This window comes from Balaenoptera ricei, chromosome 13, assembly GCF_028023285.1.
Source record: "Balaenoptera ricei isolate mBalRic1 chromosome 13, mBalRic1.hap2, whole genome shotgun sequence".
Taxonomy (NCBI): domain Eukaryota; kingdom Metazoa; phylum Chordata; class Mammalia; order Artiodactyla; family Balaenopteridae; genus Balaenoptera; species Balaenoptera ricei.
This window is the reverse complement of record NC_082651.1, coordinates 5,231,038-5,247,505: the sequence shown is the minus strand read 5'-3', so window position 1 is coordinate 5,247,505 and position 16,468 is coordinate 5,231,038. Positions and strand designations below refer to the sequence as shown.

Here is a 16,468-nt window from a genome sequence, read left to right as displayed (position 1 = left end):
GTGAAGGGAATCCATTTTTTTTAACTTTTCATTTTATATTGGAGTAGAGATGATTAACAATATTGTGTTAGTTTCAGGGGTGCAGCAAAGTGATTCAGTTCTGCATATACATGTCTCTATTCTTTATTTTTTTCAACCCAGTTTTTTTTATTGTGGTAAAATACACATAACATAAAACTTACCATTGTAACAGTTTTAAAGGGTCCAATTCATTGACATTAAATACATTTACAATGTTGAGCAACCATCATGACCATCTAGCTCCAGAACTTTCTCATAACCCCAAATGGAAATCCCATACCCATTAGGCAGTCACTCCCCTCCCTTCCCTTCGCCCAACCCCCTGGCAACCACTAATGTGCTTGCTCATTTGCCTGTTCTTCTTCTTTTTTATTTTTTTGACATTTTAGAAACTTCATTAAGGAAAATTTTCAAACATACGTTAGTGTAAAGAGGATAGTATAACAAGTGCCCCGCGTTAATGACACAAATTGTTTTTCAAACTCTGCTCAATATTATGTAAAAACCCAAATGGGAAAGAATTTGAAAAAGGAAGTGAATCCATTTTGCCTTGAGCGCTTTAATGTCTCAGGAGCAGCCTAGGGCAGAGTGCTTGAGGGGGACAAGTCAGGCCTGGGAGTCGGTCTCCGCCTCTTCCCAAGCCAGCTGCCCTGTCCTTACGCCCCACAGAAAGCCCTGCCCAGCCTGAGTCAATGCTCTGGACTCTTCTCCAGGCTCTCAGAGATCAAGGTGTCACATCTGAGTATCAAATACAAAAATAGAAGCATGTCAGTCTAGAGCAATTAAGAACCAGGTCGTTTGGAGATGAATCCATCGGCCGCATGTCTACACAAATATCCGTAGTGTAAAACCAGCCCCGTGCCCCCAACCCCATGGGTCTATGCCTTGTAAAGTGAGATTAAAAAAAGACTGAATAAAAAGATGTAATTCCAGAGAGGACACGCAAAATGCAAGCTCAGGTTGTTTAGTTATTAGATTCGACAGACATAACATTGCACTTCTGCATTCAGAACAAACATCACATAGGAAAAAGAAAAATATTACAATAAATGTATACTGTTGTTCATTGAATGTATGCGTACAGGTGGTTAATATAAGGTGTCATTTTTACACTCTTTGTATTTTGGCGTTTTGGAATTGTAACTCAGGCGTAAGGTCTAAGCGAAGTTTTGATTCCCCATATTAGAAGACTGCACACCCACTTTGGATGAACACTGTGTACATCAATAGTTAACATTGATTAAGAAAGTTTTTTTTTTTAATAAATTGCTCTTTTCACTCTTTTTTTTTTTAACACCTAGTTTATTTATTTATTTATTTATTTTTGGCTGTGTTGGGTCTTCGTTTCTGTACGAGGGCTTTCTCTAGTTGTGGCAAGCGGGTGCCACTCTTCATCGCGGTGCGCGGGCCTCTCACTGTCACGGCCTCTCTTGTTGCAGAGCACAGGCTCCAGACGCGCAGGCTCAGTAATTGTGGCTCACGGGCGCAGCTGCTTCGTGGCATGTGGGATCTTCCCAGACCAGGACTCGAACCCGTGTCCCCTGCATTAGCAGGCAGATTCTCAACCACTGCGCCACCAGGGAAGCCCCAAGAAAGTTTTTAATGCGACAAATTAAAAAGAGTAGTGGCAACAAACAAAATAGTTGTGTTGGCTCTGTTTGGTACGGTAACGTATCAAGTTAACCCTTCAGTGATGGAGATTTTTTGGGGGTCAATATTCGGCATCTGCAAGCATGCCCCGTGGACAGTCTTCTGTCCTGATTAGGTTTAAGGATGACCCTGCGACACGCACTGTGACGCCCATGGGAAGAGGAATTGTGTGGTCCCACGCCTCCTGTTCCCTTCCCTTCGCTGTTGTCTGCCCTATCCCCGCTTTGTGTGCAAAGACTGGAGACTAATGGCTATCACTTGGGTCCTTGACCTGATCTCTTTCCCTCCCATTTCCTATCCCCCACTGGTCTTTAGGAGACGATGAACACACACATGCACAAACACACAAATACACACACGCTGCCTTCAGAAAGGTTCTTTTTTCCAGAATACATCCATTATTAGGGGACTCAGGGAAAGGAGCCTGGGAGGAGAGACTTAGTGGGTTCCAAACATAGTAGAAATAACTAATTATCATCCATGCATACAATTTTGCCTTCTGATCAATAGCGATGCATTCTTCTCCAAATGACAACTTTTATGTTGATGGACCTATCATTAAACATTAAAATGCCTTTCCCTCTTATTTTAATATTTCTTGTAGGAAATATTTTAATACTTCCATCCTGATACTCTTGAGTTAGCACCATCTTCTAAAGCAGAATTTCCTGTGACGCGTGGCTTATTATTTGATACTAAGATTTATAATGAGAATTTTAACGTTCCTTGAATCACGTTGATAATTAGAGAAAGTAGCCTCTTGATGAAGCCATTAACATCTTCCCGGAAAACAGTCTTGCTTGGAGAATAGTGAATGAGTAAACGATTCTGATTCCTTGGACGTGTATGTTCATTGTCATATAAATAAGATTGGTAATGATATAGAAAATATAAGCTATCTCTCTTGTTTTAAAATGATATTCAAGATTGAGGCAGGGTAGAATCCAGCAGTAGAAAGCACAGACATTGGAGTAGGCTGTTCTGGGTTAGTGTTCTGGCCCAGCTCTTAATAGGATCTATGAGCCTCAGTTTGCTTTGCTGTAAGATCTGAACCATGGTACCTCCCTCCCAGGCAGTAGAGAGGAAATATGTATGTAAACACAATACCTGATGCAAGGTTTTAACCTGATGATTTGCTCTGTTTGCATTATAACATTAAGTAAAATGATAATAGCAGAAAGAAAAACTTAATGCCTTTCAATGTATTTCAGAGCCCAATTATTATTATTCAGTTAGTCCCTATAATTATAGGGCAGATCCTCACAATTCTGGAAATTCATTGAGTAGTTAAGGAGAAGTCCATCAGGGAGCCAGGTTGACTGGAATTCCAAGGGCGGAGCCTCTTTTTGCCTCCATCCTAGATTAGTGCTGTAATCTGCTGTTAAGTCATTGTCCGAAACTGATGTGTCTGCATGTCACCCTACTTGCAAGGTGACAAGCTCTTCCTTGAATACTTTTATGGTTCTCATCCCATTTACCCCATTCTAAAATAAACACTGTGTGCCCAACCAGATTTATGATCTCTGTGGTCAAGTTTGGAACGTGAAAAAGCCTTATATAGGATAGCATAGCAATGAGAGTAATATTTTTTAATGAATGAAAACAGTTTCTTCAAACAGTTTCTTCTTTCTGGAAATTGCCTGTTAAATCAGCAAAGAAATAGAAAGGCGTTCCCCACCCCCCTGCCCTCACCCCCCACCCCTTTGTTTTTTGCAAAATTTAATTGCAAAAAAACAAAAATGAAAGAAATCATTTTCTTCCAAAAGAACAGACCCAAAGATGCTCCTTCTTTAATCAGGCAGCAGTGCCTTTTTCTTTCTCACTTTACTGGGAGCAGAAGGGTGGCGGTGGGCAGAAAGCAGAGATGGTGGAGGGAGAAAAGAAAGCTTACCTCGCTGTCACTCTTCCGGGGCTCCTGTGTAACAGTTCTCCCCTCTGCCAGGCCTGACTCTGGGGTGTTGGGTTTACTGCGCTAAAGCCAAATGAATGGGTGAAAATTTAACTTGTGCTTTGCAAATATGTTTTTCAGTGGTTTGATGGAAAACGAAGGGGTTTCTTTATTTTTTAACCCACATGGATGGTAACAAGCTGTTATTCTAAGCCTTGTCAGGCTGCTCCCCGGGTGACCAAAATGAGGAATTTTGCAATGTGGTAAAATAAGGTGCATTTTCAAAGGTATTCCTTTTTTTTTTTTTTTTCCTGTGTCCCCCAACCAGAGACCCAGGCTCTTAGAATATAACATCCAGCTTGGGGAACTTAATATGACATTCGGATGCCATGTACTCTCCCTCCAAAATAGATGGATTGAGGAAGGAACGAACAAAGGGAGGGAGAGAAAGTAAGGCAGAACCTATCGAATAATTCCATTTGAGCACAGCATGACAACTGCAAATAATTCTAAGAGAGAATGGGGACTATTAAAAAGGAACTGTTTAAACAAATACTTCTTTTTGGGGTTTAATTTAATGTAATTAATTTATTTTTTTATCAGGGTATAGTGGCTTTACAGTGTTGTGTTAGTTTCTGCTGTACGATGAAGTGAAACAGCTATGTGTATACATATATCCCCTCCCTCTTGGACCTCCCCCCTCATCCCACCCATCTAGGTCATCACAGAGCACGGAGCTGAGCTCCCTGTGCTGTACAGCAGGTTCCCACTAGCTAGCTATTTTACACATGGTAGTGTATATATGTCCATCCTAATACCCCAATTCATCCCGCCCCTCCTTCCCCCCACCGTGTCTACACATCCGTTCTCGATGTTTGTGTCTCTATTCCTGCCCCGCAAATAGGTTCATCTGTACAAATATGTATTTTTAAATGAGATGTGCCATTGCATCTCATCCATACTTTTATTAATTATAAACTTAATTATGTTGTAGTTTTAGAAACTCGACTTGACCTGGGCTCTGGGCCACACTTGCTTCCTGTAGTAGATCAGTTTTGTTTTATGTATTCTAGGTTATCCGTCTAGTGGAAGAAATCAGCCTAGTGACTGGGGCAGGCCCCGTGTCCCATCTTTACCTTTATGTCCTATATTTACAAATATAAGGCGCTCACTTATTATTAACTGAATGAATACCTGGTAGAGAAAAGCATGTGAAACAACACTTAGTATCCTCAGAACACATTGTTTCATTTTATAAATAGCACTGACTTTGTTGATTTTTTTTTTTTTTTCCTGGAGCTATTATTAACCTAGAGGCTTCATGGAATCTGAAACTCAGTGAAATCACCCATCACTGTAAACCACATGTTGACACCTATTTTCATTTACATAAGTTAAAAATTACAGAATATGTGTTGATTGGAAAACGGCTGTTACCGCCTATGTTATTTCAGAGTGGCAGACTGACCTACAAGTTAGAACACAAGGTGCCTCATGCCAAACTTGCTCAAAATCATTCATGTTTTAGAAAGTGAAAGTGAAGCTGAAAAATGCCCAAAGCTGGACTGATGGAACAAAATTAATGACCTCCTTTACAAAATGTGTGTGTGTCACAGTTTATATTATCAGAAACATTCTTAAAGACATGCAGAGAGGTGAGCGAGGAATCAGTCGTGTCAGGGAGCGTCTCTCAGCATATCCACCCCTCCCCGTACATCCAGTAATCCATCCTGGTCGTGAATTCTTCATGCCGAGTGGTGGCAGCCGTCGACCAACCAGGCAAGAAACTTGGGGATCTTCCTGGACCCCGCATTGTCACCCCCTCCTCCCTTGGCCTATTTTAGTGCCCGTATCACATCATTTTAAACATAATAGCGATAGTTTGTTTTGGGAGCTGTTAGTTCCCCATTGTTCTCCTTTCTCTAAATTTTTCTGGTTCCATTTACTCTTCCAGATTAATTTTGAACATTTTCTCAACTTCTAAATATTCACGTTTCTTAAAAATCCTTTGGAATATGTTATCGAAATTGTATTGCACGTACATTGAGATAAAACTGCCATCATAATATTGTTAACTAATCCCATCTAGGAAATGTGTGTGTCTTTTTCAAACTCAAATCTTTTTAATATCCTTTAATTACATTTTACAGTTCTCTTTGTGAAGGCTTTTTTTGCATTTCATGATAGGATTATATACTGTACTATATACTTCTGTAGAGAGTATAGAAGTATGTGTGTATATATATATATATATATATATATATATATATTTAGTATCCATATAGTATAATATATAATATAGTAGTATATACTAGTATTAAATATATTCTCTCCCGTTCTCTCTCTCACTATACATGTATGTTTCATTGCTATTTTGTAGGTGTTTATTCTGGTTTTTTTTTAAATTAGTATATGGGATGGATTTGTGTATGTTCTTTTTATGTTTAGTCACTTTACTAAATTTTCTTGTTATTTTTAAAATTTATTTATTTATTTATTTTTGGCTGTGTTGGGTCTTCGTTTCTGTACGAGGGCTTTCTCTAGTTGCGGCAAGTGGGGGCCACTCTTCATCGCGGTGCGCGGGCCTCTCACTATCGCGGCCTCTCTTGTTGCGGAGCACAGGCTCCAGACGCGCATGCTCAGTAGTTGTGGCTCACGGGCCCAGTTGCTCCGCGGCATGTGGGATCTTCCCAGACCAGGGCTCGAACCCGTGTCCCCTGCATTGGCAGGCAGATTCTCAACCACTGCGCCACCAGGGAAGCCCTCTTGTTATTTTTAAATGAAAAAAGATTGTTGTAGATTTTTTAGGACAAAAACTAGGTCATCCTTGAGCAACAAAAACCTTGTCACTCTATTTTCAGTATCTCTGCTTTCCCCTCTGTCTCTTCCTATTTCACTGACCAGGACAAGCATTGTGGCACAGCAGGTTGGGAGTGTCCTTGTTGTTCCTACTTCTAATGGAAATGCTTTTAATGTTTCATTATTAAGTCAGATGTTCACTAGAGATTTCTGGCAGATATTTTTTATTATATTAAGGAGTTTTTTCCTCTTCCTGGTTTACTAAATAGCTTATGTTTCTCTCCATTTCCCAAGTGCCCTGTGAACATGCCCAAACCCACACTGGGTCCTTTCTCACGGTTGGTCCTGTGCTCCTGTTAGGTCTCTGCTAGGTTCTGCTTCCAACATCTTGTAAGACTCTGATCCAGGGTTCCCTTTCTGCAGAGCCTTCCTTGACCCATTCCCTGTGTATCTCTCTCCTTCCTCCTGTGCCTACTTTGTAACTGGTTTTGTGCATATCCTTCTCCTCATGAGACTACGAAGTCCTTGAGCTGAGGTCCTTAACTAGCCATCCATCCCTGTGTCCCAAATGCCCGAGCCGCCGACATGTACGCCATAAAAGCTCAATTAAAATTGTTTAATAGATTAATTAATGAATCATTGAGATGTTTTCTATGAATAATACAAGTAGGTGATTCCTCTGAACTGGATAATACTTTATTATTTTTTAGAATTACTTTCTTTTTCTATTTCTTAGAATTACATAGAATTATGTTTTAAATTCCTTGCATTCTGTCCACTGTTTTGCTTCTAGTAGCAGGTTTGGGGACATGGCCCTCTGAAAATAGGCCAGCTGTTAGAGAGGAAGAAGGAAAGTAACAAAATGTTACATATGCTGTGTTAAGTCTTGGGGGCAGGGTATCTTCTGTCAGTTATCAAAGTTTAGGAGAATAAAAGTTATTCTTGAATTTGACAAGAAGTTTCCCCTCCCCCCCTTGTTCTTCTGTGCAGGGAATAACTATCCGACCGCTGGTGGAGTTCCTTGATGTTAAGAGGTCCAATAAGAAACAGCAAGCTGTCAGTGAGGAAATCCATTGCCGGGTAGGTGTGAATGTATCCATAGTGTAACAATTTAAATGGTTAGAGGGAAAATTATTGGATTAAGTCAGACTGCTTGACACCATGGCGCTCATTTCCTGACGAGGTAGCTGGCAGAGGGTGAGGTGGGTAGGGCCGGGGATGGACCCAGAAGGGCGTGAATTGGGGGTAGAATGAACACAGCCCCACGGAGGCTACACTCCTCCAGGAATACAGGAGTATCACTTCCTTCAACCTGAAATGTTTCTACTGGAAAATTATTACCATATTTCATATTTTCCAAAATTATGAACAGGCTGTTATATTGTTTTTTAACTTTCTATTTTATATTGTAGTATATCCGATTAACAACGTTGTGATAGTTTCAGGCGCACAGCAAGGCGACTCAGCCATACATATACATGATGAGAAAAATAATCTACGAATTGCCTAAGATTGATATGACAAACATCAATTTGTTCGAAGATGAATTGTTGTTTTATTGTTTATTCAAATAAACAAAAAGCAAAAACTGTCAGGGTCTTTGACGTTTAAGCTTGATATTAAGAGAAATTTCTATAATTAGAATTTCTACAGATGAAATGTTTACAAATATAAGTAGAAATAAGAATTAGAATTTCTGTAAATAGAAATTCCTAATTTTTATAAATAGAAATGGAAATGACTGATTTGAGGTAAAATTAATCAGCCTGCTTTTTCTGTTTTAGTTTTTCGATCACGTGAAGACTGGGATTGAAGATGTTTGTGGACACTGGGGTCACAACTTTTGGAGAGACAAGTAAGAAGGCCTTTTGCCATTAATTTATGACGTGGCTCTGAATCAGTCTGGAAGCAGGACATTTTTTTTTTTTTTGAGCAGGAAAATCAATTCAACAAATATTTATTGAACACTTACTCTGTGCAAGGCATGGTCTGTATATTAAAAAGAAAAATGGTATGGCCTTGAGGTGGTGGAAAAAATAAAAACATGGTTCAACCAATTTGTAAACGCCTGGGACAGTACAGGGAGCAAGGAAGGCTCCATCGGAAGAAGGGCATATTGACTTGTGTTATTTTTCAGAGTTTCAGATCTTTCCTGTTGTGCCATAGTATGTCCTTTAAGGTAAAGTTCAGCTGTAATAGAGACCTGGAACAATAGTAGGTTTAACAAGATAGAAGCGTATTTCTCTCTTATGTAAATATCAGGTAGTCAATGTACCTTTAATAGATGAGCTACACTCCACAGATTCCTCAGGGTTCCGGAACCCTTCCATCTAGTTGATTCCACCAAGAACCTCCATTTTCAAGGTTGCCTCTTAGACCAAAATGGCTGCTGCAGCATTAGCCATCGTGTACACATTCCAGGAATAAAGTGAATGAAGAGACAAAGAATATATACTAGCTTCCTCCTAACCAAAGTTATCAGAAATTCCACACAGTTCTTCCAGTTGAATTGCATGGCCTGGCCTTGTATGACCCAGACTAATTATATGGGCGGCCGAGGAATGCAGTCTGTTTGGTTAAAAACTGGGGGCTCCATTACTATTTGTTCTCCCATACATGTTGAGGGGCTTTGTCAAATGCAGAACTCCAGAGCACCTGAGGAGATACATAGACTTGCCAAAATAACAAATATTTTTAAAGCTACCCTTCTCTGGAAGATTATGTGCAGTTACTTAGATGTGTATCTCTCTCTCTCTCTATTTACATATATGTATATATGTATGATAATTAAGATTCAGTGCCTCTCTTCAAGGATCTCAGAGTTGAAATACAAGAGGTAGACAGGCCAGGCAGAATTAGGTGCACACTTTAATATATTCTGAAAAACAGACTTACGGGATCAAGAAGTAAGGTTGATTCCGACAGCAGGGTTAGGGCCAGTGGGGTGCAGGAGGAGCCAGCTCGCATGGGCTGGTGGGAGCTGACTGTGTGTATCTCCTCCCTGATCTAAGTTCAATGCCATCTACATTGGTGACTTGAATCAGCCATGGTGAGAGTGTGCCAGGGGACCGACAGATGCTACAAATCAGGGCCTCTTTTTTTTCTCAGAAAGTAATTTGTTAACATTCACCGACACATCACTGGCTGGGAAAGCCTTTTGAAGGCGTGCATTTCAGCTGGTCCCTGAAGAGAGATGGACAGGCTCCAAACTGTACTTGGTAGATCCTTATCACCCTCTTGTTTTTTCTTTTCTAACTTGCTAACAGATTTTCCCCACTGCTGATTTACCTGAAGTTGACCAACCTACCAATTTATGTAATTGAACATAAGTGCATTTTTGAGTGCTTACTGTTTGCTCACATGTTCTGATATGATACTGGAGTACATGAAAAGTACAAGCCATAGACTTGGGCCTTTAAAATTTTGCAATATAATAAAGGCAACAAAACAGTCACACAGCAAACAGGTGTGTGTGTGTGTGTGGTGTGTGTGTGAGACATTGGTAAGTAATGAGTTGCAGAGACCATAAGTGCTGGCACAACCTTTACAAGCCTGACCACATTGTTTACTAATGTAGAAAGGCCCCTTGGATCCAGCCTGACTTCATAACTAAAGGAAAAATATTTTGTTTGTATGGACAGAGTACCCAGTTAGCCAGATGGGGGCACATAGTAATAAAATAAAGCAAACTAAAATCTCCATTGTGAAAGTGTGAAACAAAAGGCCATTTATCTTGGGCAGTATGCACTTTTTGGGAGGCAGGAGGTGGAGCAGAGAGCCCTAGCTGTCTGCCTCGTAACTTTCAACGTTACCCTGTTTTACGTCCCTGGGACCTTCCTTGTCTCCGCCAAGCCTGTGATACAGGCTTTTCTGCCTCTTGTTCTCCGTTGTTTTCACAGCCAAGCCTTTATCCATCTTCCGTCTCCCTTTCAACCCAACCACTTTTCTTTCTCTCGCATCCTGTCAATCCTTTCCTGAAGTGGTAAGTGAGCGTGGTAACCCAGAACAGTTTGTTCTTTTCCTGAGGGAAGATTGGACTAAGAATTTATCCCACTCCTTCTACCTCTACAGGGGGAAACCGAGACGTGGTGTAAGAATCAGGTCCCCAGGCCCTGGGGCAGTGGTAGGTGATGGAAGAGGTGAACGCTGTGATCGTGTGGTTTGGTCTGGGACTCAGGTGAAGGACTGGATGTCAGAGAAAGTCCGGCTCCATCGTGTGTTCCGGGCAGAGATACTTTATATGTAAGTCTGTTCCAGGCAGACACCTACAGGCACCGGGCTAATTGGACTATAAATATTGGGTTGGCCAAAAAGTTTGTGTTTTTCCATATGGAAATACCCGAACGAACCTTTTGGCCAACCCAATACTAAATGTCTGAAAGGTATTATTGTTACATGCCTAACATTTTTCTCTGCCGTGTACGTACTTTATTCAATAATTTTGTGGACCCTTACATATTTCCATGCATGAAGTTTTCCAGGTAAATTTCAAATAATTTCCTGGATTGTCAATCACACTGTACGTTGCAAGTAGAGAAGAGAAGTTACTATGGAGGGATTTGGTGCTGGCACAGGCCATTTTTAAAATCAGTTCTCCTATCTCATTTCTGATCTGTACATAACTGTTGATGTTACTAAAAATGGCATAAAAAACAAGTGATTGTTTTAGGTGTGTTGGGTATCTTTCCCTTTCCTCTGAAGTCCTTTCACTGTGGATTTTTAATGGTTCTGCCAGAGAATTCTTGAGTCATTTGATCCTTTGAGAACAAAATGAAAGGGTCATGCAGTAGGGAAGTTCCTCACATTTGGCAAAAGTTGTCTAATGATAATGAAAGAAGCCACCTATGTGTAGCTTGGCACATGAAAGGTATGGAAATGAAGCAAAGAAGGAAAGTGGGGCTTCCCTGGTGGCGCAGTGGTTGAGAATCTGCCTGCCAATGCAGGGGACACGGGTTCGAGCCCTGGTCTGGGAGGATCCCACATGCCGCGGAGCGACTGGGCCCATGAGCCACAACTACTGAGCCTGCGCGTCTGGAGCCTGTGCTCCCCAACAAGAGAGGCCGCGACAGTGAGAGGCCTGTGCACCGCGATGAAGAGTGGCCCCCGCTCACCGCAACTAGAGAAAGCCCTCGCACAGAAACGAAGACCCAACACAGCCAAAATAAATAAATAAATAAATAAATTAAAAAAAAAGAAGGAAAGTGTACTGGGCTTCCCTGGTGGTGCAGTGGTTAAGAATCTGCCTGCCAAGGCAGGGGACATGGATTCAAGCCCCGGTCCGGAAAGATCCCACATGCCGCGGAGCAGCTAAGCCTGTGCGCCACAACTACTGAGCCTGTGCTCTAGAGCCCGTGAGCCACAACTACTGAGCCCACGTGCCACAACTACTGAAGCCTGTGCGCCTAGAGCCTGGGCTCCGCAACAAGAGAAGCCACCGCAATGAGAAGCCCACGCACTGCAATGAAGAGTAGCCCCTGCTCGCCGCAACTAGAGAAAAGCCCGTGCACGGCAACAAAGACCCAAGGCAGCCAAAAATAAATAAATAAATAAAATAAATTAAAAAAAAAAAAAAAGAAAGTGCACAATTCCTACACTACATAGATCAGATGTCATTGTCTTTAATGTTTATTCTTCCTTTTGTGGATCTCTAGTGAAAAGCTAAAACAATACTACTACTACTACTACTACTACTACTACTACTACTACTACTACTACTAAAAGTTTAAAAAGATGTTGTGTTATTGGCAGGTGTCCTGGTTGAATGAGCTTCACGTGAAATTCAAAATAAACTTAGAAAAAAGTAGACCCAGTGTTTCGTGCAGTGGCCAGTCAATAGCAAAGCCCTTTCAGGATGAATCTGTAATTATTCCTAGCCCTCCAGTATTCGGAACAAAGGGCTAGCACCAAGAATGCGGGTTAACTTTGCTTCCTTTCATAGCACAGGTGTGCCTATTAACCTCTTTGGGCTTATGGGGATCACTGTGACACATTAATTTTTTTCTCAACAAATACTGCATGCTGATTCACTTGAATATTGGCATAACAGTTACGTAACAAACCAACCCAATACTCAGCTGCTCAAAGGAACAGTCACTTGTTATTAAAGTGCTTGAGTCAGGAGGCTGAGAGTCAGCTGATCTGGGCTGGGCTTGGCTGATCTGGCCTGGTCTTGCTCCTGCTTCAGAGGGTTGGCCAGTCATCAGCTGACCCCGGCTGGCCTTTTCTGGTGTAGGTGGGGTGACTTAACTCTGCTTCATGCGACCTCCACCTTTGTCCTGGGGCTGAGTCACTCTACGTACACATCCTTCTCATGGCGATGTGGCAGCACAAGAAGTGAGCTTCAATGAACAAGCCCATTAATAGCCTCTGCTCTCATCATTGTGTCTGCTAATAGCCCATTGACCAAAGCAGGTGACATTATTGAGCTCAGCGGCAGGAAGCTGGACAGAGCAGGGCACCTCGGCCATGGTGGAAGGACATTGCCAGGTAACTTGATGTGTTACAGGGTGTGGATCCAGGGAGGAATTGGGACCAGATGATCCAGTCTGCCTACGTGCTTACGGCGCACCTGGCACTCTTCTAGGCACTGGTGAGACAGGAAAACAAACAAAACAAAAAACTGCCCATATGGGTCACTCTAGTGCTAGGAGACAGAAAAGAAAATAAATAAGTACATTATATAGCCTGTTAGAAAGTGATGTCTGCTATGGAGAAAAATATGTCTGGGAAGTAGAATAGGGAGTTCTGGGAATGCAATTCTAATGGGATGGATGGGAAAGGCTCTTTTGAGAAAACGACTTTCAAGGAACGACTTAAAGAAGGTCTGTGAACGAGCCCTGCAAGTGTGCGGGGAAGAGTGTTGCTAGTAGAAGGAATAGTAAGTATAGGGGCGTGGAGGTGGTAGCACAGCTGGCACATTTCCAGGACAGGAACGACCTCAGAGAGGCTGGACCTGAGTTAGAGCAGCACAGCACTGAGAGGGGCAGGTCCAAATGGTGCAGGGCCTCCAGGTCATTGTACTTTTACTGAAGTGAGGAGTTGTGTGGTTTGACTTACATTTTAACAGGATCACTCTGGCTTGTGTCGAGAGTAGACCATAGGAACACAGTGGTGGAAGCAGGGAGACCAATTGGGTCCCTGTTGCAGGAACCCATTGAGAGATGATAATGCTGGGACCAGGGTGATGGCAGGAGAAATGGTGAGAAATGGTTCGATTTTTGTGTGTATTTTAATGGTGGAACCAACAGAAATTGTTGATAGAATGGATGTGGAGTATTACTTTGCTAGAGCTGCTTATAACAAAGTACCACACGGTGGTGGTTTAAACAGAAATTTATTTTCTCATAGTTCTGTGGGCTAGACGTCCAAGAGCAAAGTGTCAGTAGATTTGGTTCCTTCTAAGGCTGTGAGGGAAGGGTCTGCTCCAGGTCTCCTTCCTTGGCTTGTAGTGTCCTTCTTTTTACTGCTTCTTCACATGGTCTTCCCTCTGTGCGTGTCTGTGTTCGAATTTCCTCTTATAATACACACACCAGTCATATTAGATTCGGGCCCACTAATGACCTCATTTTAACTTAATCTAAATACAGTCACATTCCGAGGTCCTGGGCACTAGATCTGTAACGTATGAATTTTTAACAGGACACAGTTCAGGCCATAACATGGAATATGGGAGAAGGAGGAGAATCAAAGATGACAGCAGGGTTTTTTACCTGGTGGAGTTGTCACTAACTGAGATGGGGAGGACTTGGGAGAAGATCTTTTTGAGCATGCCAGGTTTGAGATGCCTATGAGATGCCCAAGCGGAGATGTTGAGCAGGGAACTGGACACTCATTTCTGGGGTTTGGGAGAGAGGTTGGAGCTGCAGACACAAATTTGGGAGTTTTGGGTATAGAGATGCTATTAAAATCCACGAGGCTGGACAAGACAGGAGAGCGAGTGCAGGTGGAGAAGGGGACCAGGCCTGAACCCACTCCTACATAAGAGGATGGAAAGAAGGAAAAGAACCAACGCAAGAGGCTGAGAAGGTGGTAGGAGGGAACCCAGGGGAGTGTGGTGTCCTGGAAGACACTGTTTTAAGCAGGAGAGGTCAGGAAAGGTGAGGACTAGGAGTTGACCACTGGATTTATTTCGTGGGCGTCACTGATGACCTCAGTATGAGTACCTTCAATGGACAGTTAGAGGCAAAAGCCTGACCTGTGAATGTTCAAGAGAGAATCAGAGGAGAGCAATTGGAGAAAGGGAGTATTAACAACATTTTTGAATAATTTTGCTGAAGGGAGAAGCAGAGACATAGGAAATGTAGAAATATTTGCATTTTAATCTATAATTAGTGAATATTAGATATATGTGTGTTATGGGTATATACAGAAATATACTAGTATGTGCTCTACATATACATATATATTCAGGTCTGCACATATAAAAATAAATATAATGATCAGACTAACTAACCACTGCTACTAATTTTCTTCCCTGGGAGTAGTGGAAATGATTTTATTGGTAAAACCAGCTTTTTCTTCTTAATCCGTGGCATGTTAATTAATCGAAGCTTTGATTTTCTTTATTTCTAGGTTTAAGAAATTTGATGACAAGTACCTGCGGAGGCTTTTGATTCGGGAGAACCAACCCAAGTCAAGCATTGTGTCTTTATATAAAAAGCTTGAAATAAAACATGCCATTGAGATGGCAGAGACGGGAATGATAAGTACTGTCCCTTCTTTTGCATCTCTGAAGTAAGTCCTGTTTTGCAAATGAAAGTTAGTATTACTAAGTGTGTCTTTATAGTTTTGTGAAACCAGTAATAATAACAAATTTGACTTATTTCCTAACATGATTCCTTAAGACCTCACAGCAGAACAAGATCCTGGTTAAAACGTGAAAGCCTGGAAATGTGTCCATTATGTTATGTCCTGTCACGTCACATCACACCACGTTGTGTTATTGCAGAGTGGACTAGTCAGAAAGTCTTTGTCTTATTTAGGATGATTATGCCTTTATGATATTTGCTTTGGGCAATTCAATGTGTTCTGAAAGTAAAGCCTCTTTAGCACACATTTTGAAATGGAATATTTTAAGGTGTGTTATAATTTGCAATTATAAATATGCATGTAACTACAAAGCTATTTCCTCATGGATTATTTGCAGGGTCATAGTTTAAGTCTTGGAAAGAACATCAGTGATCATCTCGTGCAGTGGTTCTCAACCCACGCTGTACATTAGAAATACTGTAGGAGCATTTAAATAACATGTATGCCTGGGCACCCCCCACCCCAGACCAATAAAATCAGGATCTCTGGTGTTGAGGACCAGGTATAGGTTTATTTATAAGTATATAATAAACTTATGGAAGTTTCTAATATGCATCCAGGATTGAGATGCATTGACCTAGTCTATCTCCCTAATTTTAAAAATGAGGAAATGAAGACCCAGAATGTAAAGTGACTTAAAGTCTTACAGCAGACTCTTACAGCAAATCCATAGCAGAACAGTAAATACTGTTAGCAAATTAGCAAACAAGTTTATCATGTAAGCGTCATTCCTCCTCTATACAAAAATGACAGATTACAGGTTCCGCTGATTTCTTCTTTCACTGATGAGCCTGAAGCTCATTTAAGCTAAATGTCACCTAAATCAAATGCTATCTATGGGAGGGTTGAAACGAGAGAGGAAGCTACAAATCACACCCAACCATATAAACTGTGATTTTTACTAGGACTATAGTCCCCTGTAAAAATTGTGGTAGTTTACACAATCAAGAATAAAAAGAAGGTAGTGGTCAGGATGGCTCAGAAATAAAGGCCTTATACTGAATTGGAAATAGTGGTGCTTGAGCAGAATGACTGATTTATAGTCCCAGCTCTGCAAATAACTCATTGTGTGACCTTAAGCTGGTCCATCTGTTTCCCTGATGCTGAGTTTCTTCAAGTAGAAAATGGGGCTAGACTTGATCCTAAAGTTTACTCTAGCTTTACAATTTATGATCTTTCTTATGCACTGTTCCTTTTGTGCTTGCAGCAAGGAATAATTCAACTGTCCAGCTTCTCAAAAAGGAGCCATTGCCTTTGTGGTCATAGAAGAAGGAAATCTCACTTTTACCTCTGTTCACAGTT

General features: G+C 41.4%; 1 protein-coding gene across 1 annotated transcript in view; it reads left to right on the top strand.

Moving 5' to 3' along the window:
• Positions 1 to 16,468, top strand: part of SLC9A2 (solute carrier family 9 member A2) — a 92,291-nt gene that overhangs the window by 63,761 nt on the left and 12,062 nt on the right. Inside the window, exons 6-8 of the mRNA XM_059942993.1 lie at positions 7,349 to 7,438; positions 8,143 to 8,213; positions 14,930 to 15,091. Of these exons, the coding sequence (XP_059798976.1) occupies positions 7,349 to 7,438; positions 8,143 to 8,213; positions 14,930 to 15,091 (323 nt within the window). The remainder of the gene's footprint in view (positions 1 to 7,348; positions 7,439 to 8,142; positions 8,214 to 14,929; positions 15,092 to 16,468) is intronic.